At 38.3% G+C, this 7,597-nt stretch overlaps 1 protein-coding gene across 1 annotated transcript; it reads left to right on the forward strand.

Annotated features, from left to right (window-relative positions):
* Positions 1 to 283: 283 nt before the first annotated feature.
* CCDC181 (coiled-coil domain containing 181) lies at positions 284 to 7,514 on the forward strand. Its single transcript, XM_074156574.1, has 6 exons — positions 284 to 421; positions 933 to 1,661; positions 1,722 to 1,910; positions 4,240 to 4,386; positions 5,903 to 6,057; positions 6,658 to 7,514. The coding sequence occupies exons 1-6, from the start codon at positions 284 to 286 to the stop codon at positions 6,818 to 6,820; spliced, it is 1,521 nt and encodes a 506-aa protein (XP_074012675.1). The 3' UTR covers positions 6,821 to 7,514.
* Positions 7,515 to 7,597: the final 83 nt, after the last annotated feature.

Genomic DNA, 7,597 nt, shown 5'->3' on the forward strand with positions numbered 1-7,597 from the left:
CAGAGACACACTGCAAGGCATTAAGTCACCTCAGTTTGCTTTGACTTAAATCTTCCCCTAGTAGTTGGAACTGGAAATGCCAAAACCTTTCATGTTTATAAACCATTAGTCATCCTTAGTTTTGAGGTGCTGTGGTGCTGTCTAACATGATTGTATTGATACTGCTCGCAAGCTTGATGTGGGTGCCATAAGAGATATCAATGTTCTATATTTTTGTGTCATTAGAGTTTTAAAACAATTTTTTCCCCTCCTCTTTATAGTACTCTTCTAACACATCACCAAGATGAGTGAAAAGGAAGACCAAGAAGATCCAGCAGATATGAGTGATTTAACAGAAAGTGGAGAATATGAGGATGACTTTGAAAAAGACCTCGAATGCCTAATTAATGAAGATGAAAAAGATGACCTTGGTGAAGGAGAGGTATTTGTTAAATTAAATGCTGTTTGTCTTATTTAGAAGACAAAAATGAGTAATATTTGGAATCGTAAGCAGAAAATACAATATTATTTGAAATGTGTAGGTATATTCACTGAATTTTGACAAGGAAGGTTATTTAGAATTATAGAGAAAAGTAATTCAGTGAACCGGTTAGTTTATTTATAATTGTTTTAAAGCAGAAAATTCAGTGTTCATTGAAAATTATATGTTTGTTTCAGAAGTACTTCTGGGTTCCTTTAAGTGTTCGTGCAAGTTCTGTTTTTATGCTGTCACTGATTGCTGGTGCAAGCCGTGGTTAGTTAAACTTTGTGCAGATGTGAACATGGAGAAACGGTTAGTGCCAAAAAAAGCTATTAGTTATGACATGCACTATTTGACAGCCATTTTAGAATTAGGGTAGTTAGTACTGATCTTCTCTCTCACTATTTCTCTTCTGTTTCTCTGATACTGTTCTTTGTTGGGAGAATAGAATAGTTTATTTTAATTTTTTTAGAATCCTGAAAAAAATGAAGAGGATATTGAAGCACCGATTGTTGAAGTTGCAGACAAGTTTGAGGAAGACAATGAGGAAATGGAAGAAAATCCAGATCAGCTTTCAGAGGCGGATGTAGGTGCAAAAGTGAGACCCTCCAATGAAGAGAGTTTGGAATCCAGGTCTGATAGTAAACAGGGGGACCGCGTATCTGATACTGATAGTGAAAGCTCTATCCAAGAATCCAAGCTGGAAAACCAGCAGGAACTAGATGAAGAAGAGGATGAAGAAATAAAGCGTTACATCTTGGAAAAGATTGAAGAGGCGAACAAACTGCTCAAGAATCAGGCTCCCGTGGATCAGAACAGAGAACGGAAATTAAAATTTAAGGATAAGTTGGTGGATCTTGAAGTTCCTCCTCTAGAAGATGCTGAAGTTTGTAAAGCTGACCTTGCAAAAGGAGATGATGTTTCAAATAGGCTATCTCGGTTGCATATTTCTAGTGAAATGGGGCAGGAAAGCACATCACTTTCACCACGTGCTGGCAAGGATGAGGAAAAGAAGGATGGCAAAATCCTAGTGGAAAAAGATGGGAAGTTTGAACTCTTAAGTTTACGTGATATCGAAAGCCAGGGCTTTTTGCCCCCTATAAGTGTTTCTTTTACTGATATTGAAACTCAACATACGTCTCCAAAGTCTTCACACTACAGTCCTTTTGGCACTGTCTCTGGAATGAAGGAAGTACCTCCAGTAAGACCAGGAGCACATTCTTTTTCTCACAGTGGAGAAGAGTGTGTGTATTTCCCTAAGCCTCCATCTAACCCTAAGCGTCGTCCAAATTCTGCTCTCAATGCTGCAAGAGGTCTGGGAAGACGGAAGACCCCGCAGAGAGCGCAGTCTGCAAGTGTGCCCATGAGAAGCTCCACTTACTGTCTTTCTCCCAGACAAAAAGAATTGCGGAAGCAGCTAGAACAAAGGAAAGAAAAACTGAGGAAAGAGGTAAAGACATAGAGGCAAGAAGTAGATCACAGTAACCATCCAGTTTCTTTGCTTTACAGAGACCACATGTTCATGGCATTTACTCCGTTTTTCCATGATAAAAGAGGCAGTAATAATAATAATTATCATTATCATTATTCGCCTCTGGAGTTTGTACAGAATCTGTCAAAACTCTTTTCCTTAAAAGAAAAAAAGCCCACAGAGTGGCATAGGATCATGCCTTGTTTACAGGAGAAATCAAGTATTTATTTAAAATATCCTGCATAAATCCGCCTTCCGCTATATTGTTCTTACTGCTTTTGCTTACTGACTCTTTTTCTACCTAGGTTCCATTACAGGCCCACTGTTTACTGGAATGTAGCACATGGTATTGCATCTCCGTAGATTACACTGCAATGCAGGAAGTTAACATTAAGCACAGTAATGCAGGTTCAGGTGCTCATAAAGTATGTAATAGGTAATTATCATATGGGAGAGTGTTCAGGTATAAAATAAGATTTACACAGGAGAATGACTATGAGAACTGTGAACAAAGCAGGGTGTGTTTAACATACAGAAGATAGAGCTGACTTCAAAAGTGGCATGTGTTGTTGCTTACATAAAGTGCATGCAGGTGAAGTTGTGTTGACTGATAATACAACTGGATACTTTTTCCCTGTAAAGGTTTTGCATGGGTGAGTGTTGTAGGTTTTCTTAATGAGTTTGTTGCACAGTAAGTTATTTTCCCCTTTTTCTGTTAGTGGATACTACTTTTCCTTCTCATTTGGTTTTACCTGGGCACTACAGAGAGAACAAAAAGAGGAAAATATTCCTAGGACTTAAGTTATTCTTCTTGCATCTATAAAGAGCAGTAATTTAAAAGAAAAAAAAAATATTTTAGAAAATCAAATCAGTATCTTATGTATTACTGGGAAAAAAACCTCTTTAAATTTTTTCTCAGCTCCTTATTCAGAAAAAAATAATATTTAATAGAGAGTCAGCCTCTGGCAGCTGTAACAGGAACTTCAGAAATCTTTACCAAAGATTTGAAAAACTCAGATGTTTTGCTTCACTTTGCATTATGATCATACAATTGCAAAAAGGTAGGTTACTATGTGTGTTGCTCTATAAAAACGTCGTTCTAAGTAGCTGGCTAAGTGGCTTCAAAGTTGCTTTCCTCCCATGGAAATATGTCTAGCCTGCTTTATTTGAAAAGTTTGCTGAGGCTTAGCTTAGGAACCAGGGGTATGAAATGTGAAGAGTTACTGATGTCTTTTCTTTTTACGCACAAGACTAGATCTCTTGACCCCATACTCTGCCTGCTTAAAGTAAAAGGTAGTCTGGTGGAGGTAAGGAAGGTTATTTTCCTAACAGTGTGTACTAAATCTTTTCCTCTGTTGGCTGAATTATTAAAAGGTAAGAATGTATTATCTTATTTTCTTCATTCTTGAATGGAGCTCTTCCATTCTGTGATGGACTTCACAGGCATGAAACATTTCTTGATGTTACTGGAATCCCATTGCTTCATTTTGGTGGGGGTTCTTTCATTTCAGTAAATTACAAATTGTAAATTTGGAGGGTAAACTGAAAGTGTATAGGTGGGAGGAACATCATCTATTCACAAGAACAGATTACTCCGACTGTTGAAATGAGTGGGGATTGTCGCTCTTGTGTCAGAGAGAATCAAAACCTCGTAAAATGTCCTTATCAGCTTTCTGAACTATTGTTTGAAGCCTTTCTCCTCTTTTTAGGTACTTGTTATTAGCTAAAGTGTGATTAATAATTACAAAAAAGTTTTCTCAATTTTGTAAAAATCATTTCGTAAACTTGAAAAAAAGTATTAAGCTGTTAATACTCCCTAAGTAAATACGTTACAACTTTATGTCCAGAAAAAAAATAAATCCTTATTTACAAAGTAGTGCCTGCAGTCCATAGGTGGTTAAATAGCCTTTAGGGTTTAGCGGTCCAACGAGCCTGAGAGTTTCATTAATTTTTAAAATGCATCGGTTTAATCTGATTTTAAGCCAATCAGAGCTATTGGGCAGGCTTAATTTTAAAAGTCTTCACCTGTTGCTAGTGAAATGTCTGTGAGTTGAGTTGTATCATGGAAATGGAGGTAATGACAAAAAGTGTTAGACTGAAAGTATCTGAATGTAACCTGAGCCACAGAAGTGCTCAAACATAGTATCAACTATGATGCAGTCCCTGAGTACTCCTTTCATCAGTATTTTTGTGTCTCTGTCATGTAACTCAAATGGCTTATGTGTTGTCTTTTGTAACAATGAAGGCCTTTGCAGATGAAGATGATTCTCTTAAAAACTATCTTTATTCACTCTTAATTCCATTCAAGGAAGAAGAAAAGAAAAGGGAACAAGAAGAACAGAAGAGAAGAGAGAATGAGATGGTTTTTAAAGCTTGGTTACAGAAGAAGAAAGAACAAGTGCAAGAAGAAAAGCGAATTCGTCGTGCAAAGGAGCTAGAAGAGTTGAACAGCAAAGTAAGATACCCCTAGTGTAGGACTGGGATTTATAGTGCCCTTGTGAAATAGGAAAACCAAATTCTAAGCCTGTGTTCTTAGCTAAGGGTCGTGGTTTAACCCCAGCCAGCAACTAGAACCACGCAGCCTCTCGCTCACCCCTTTTTCTCCCCAGAAGGGTAGGGAGAAGAAGGAGAACAGGAGGGGAAAGGAAAAAAATCCTTGTCGGCTGACACAAAGATAGTTTAATAGAACAAAAACAGAAAAGGAAAATAACAATAATAATAATGGTAAAAGAATGTACAAGACACAAGTCACTCTCACCAGGTGGTGAATTGGTTGCCCAGCCCAACCCAAGCAGAGATCACAGATTCTGCCCCTGCCCAGTGCACTCCTCCCTGTCAGCCAACCCCCATTTATATACTGAGCATGACGTCTATGGTACCGAATATTCCATTGGCCATTCCATTTTCCTGTCTAGGCTCCTTCTCAGCTTCTATGGGAAGCTGAAAAAAGTCCTTGACTAGTATAAACATCACTTAGCAACACCTAAAACAATACACATTATTGACATGCCTTGCATACCAAATCTGAAACCACAGCAAGCACTAGAAAGAAAATTATCTCAGCTGAGACCAGGACACTAAGCATATGAAAATTTAGAGTTATAGGAATGTTTTTGTTACATTGCTTTTAGTGAAAAGCTAGATCGAACTACCTGGAAGGAGGTTGTAGAGAGGCGGGGGTTGGTCTCTTCTCCCCAGTCACAGGCGATAGGACAAGAGGAAATGGCCTCAAGTTGTGCCAGGGGAGGTTCAGATTGGATATTAGGAAAAATTTTTACACTGAAAGGGTTATTAAGCACTGGAATGCCCAGGGAAGTGGTTGAGGCACCATCCCTGAAGGTATTTAAAAGATGCGTTGACATAGTGCTTAGTGACATGGTTTAGTGATGTTTTTTTTTTTAATCAGAGTTAGGTTGATGGTTGGACTAGATGATCTTAAAGGTCCCTTCCAACCTAGACATTTCTGTGGTTCTATGATTCTATGATTTGCATGTTTACTTGGCAGGGTGGCTTGTGTCACTGAAGCTGCATATATGACTTAATAGCTATAAAAATCTTAAATTTTTACATAGTGATGCTGCTTTTCAGGAGAATGACTTGATTGAATCCTGCAGTGAACAAGCAGCCAGAAAACCCTTTGAAAGTGTATTCCTTACCAACAGAACTTATTGGCAGCAGTGAATGCACGTGACCTGACAAAAAGCCGAAGATTCAGATGCTCTGTTCTAAAGTCCCTCTGCCTTGCAGCAATGGGCCTGAAAAGCTAAATGCAGTATTTTTAAAAACATACCACTTTGAATGCTTGCTCATGTATGTATTCCATGCCAGATTAGCATATGCTTTAGTTTGCTTATAAAGTATGTTTTGTGGATGGGAGATGCCAGCAGTTCAAAAGTGTTGTAACATGATTAATATAAAGGTAATTTATTGATAAACCTTGTGTATATATGTGTTTGGTTTTTTTTAAATAGGAGAGGAACAGGAACCCAGAAGAAGCCTTCAGATTATGGCTTAAAAAAAAGCACCAAGAACACATGAAAGAAAAACAGATCGAAATTTTGAGACGCCAAGCTGAGGGAATTGCCTTTTTTCCAAGAACAGAGGAATGCAACAGAGCCTTTAAAGAGTGAGTAGGATCGTTCCTGGGGAATCATATTTGAAAATTTTGTAGTCTATCAGCTTAAGACTGTAGTTATTTTATGGTATATCTTTATTGCTGAAGTCCTTATTGGTTTGGGGTGGGTTTTTTTTTTTTGGCATAAATATGCCCTCATAAACCTACACCCTAGCAAAAATACATCAATTCCTTGATGTTGTTTGTTCACTGTTGTGAAATTACTTGTCAGAACCTGAGCTGAAATAGTGAATTGCTTCTGCTGAAAAAGGGAGACTTCTCCCCTACCCCTTTTTGCCTGTTCTGGAGCAGGCGTGGGTTGATGCAGTTCCTTAAACAAGCAGAAAGTTAATCCAATAAAATGGATGCAACTTGAGCCCATGAGTTGAATCAGTTCAACAAAAGGGGGAAGCGGAGGAGAAGGCGAGTGCAGAAGCAGGAGAATTGGGATGGAAAAGTGAGGAGTGGCAGCCTTTTAGACTGGCTCAGCCTAACTTTATCCCACAGGACGAGGCGACTCTAGTTAAATGGGGGCAAGTCACTTTTGAAGGGATGAAGTAAAATTTTCGATTGCAACTGTCAGTACTTCTAGTCCTGTTTCTGTCTTCACAGATGGCTAAAAAGAAAGAGAGAAGAGAAACGAGCAGAAGAACTGGCTGCTAAAGAGAGAGCAAGGCAGCTTAGATTAGAAGCCAGAAGAGCAAAACAGATGCAGAACATCCACTGCATTAATTCAGAGCCAAAATCCTTTCGCTTCACAGACCATTACAGTTGAAAGGTTGCTGTAACCAGTGTTCTTGGTGGCAAGCCTCTTAATTCTTATGGCTTGAGCTTTTCCTCTTTACAACTACTTTTTGTGGTGTTCTTAAAGCCTTCGAGCAAGCATAACAATTCCCTTCACTGACAATGATTTTACTATCTATTTATTTGTAATTTTGTTGAAATGCCTGCTTTTATCTATAACTCAGGGATCTTCTTGGTTTGACCAAGTCTAAATGAGTGTGAGATCTATATGTGAGGGTGGCAAATATACAGTTCCTGCCTTTAAAAGGCACTTTATACTTAACTCCACCATGAATTCCTGGATGCAGGCTATTATGTAAAATGTTGAATTTTTGCTGGATTAATATTGCTGTTTGCTGCTACTTGTGATGAAGACTGTACAAGGTGTGGTGTTATTGGGAAATGCTGTTTCTTGTACCACTCTCTATTGATCTGTTGACCAGCTGTTCATTCTGGCTAGACCAGAGGACTATTAGTTCAGGGGAAGTGGTAACTGAAGGCAGTTACACGTATGTGAACGTGCAATAGTTTTTGAAACTTATTTCTGTGAGTCATATTCAGTAGTTTTCTATTCTGTGAAATTAAAGTGTTGTGTGAATTACAACCTTCACCAATATCAAGGAAGCTGGATTCCTTGTATACATGTCCATGTTTGCTAAATTAATTATAATAAACTACATCACCTTACCCAGCTAAATTTTGAACCCTTGTCAGAGAACGTGCTGATGTCACTTGTGAAATCATAAAGTTAGAAGATGATGAGGAACAC

This window comes from Numenius arquata, chromosome 1, assembly GCF_964106895.1.
Source record: "Numenius arquata chromosome 1, bNumArq3.hap1.1, whole genome shotgun sequence".
Lineage (NCBI taxonomy): Eukaryota > Metazoa > Chordata > Aves > Charadriiformes > Scolopacidae > Numenius > Numenius arquata.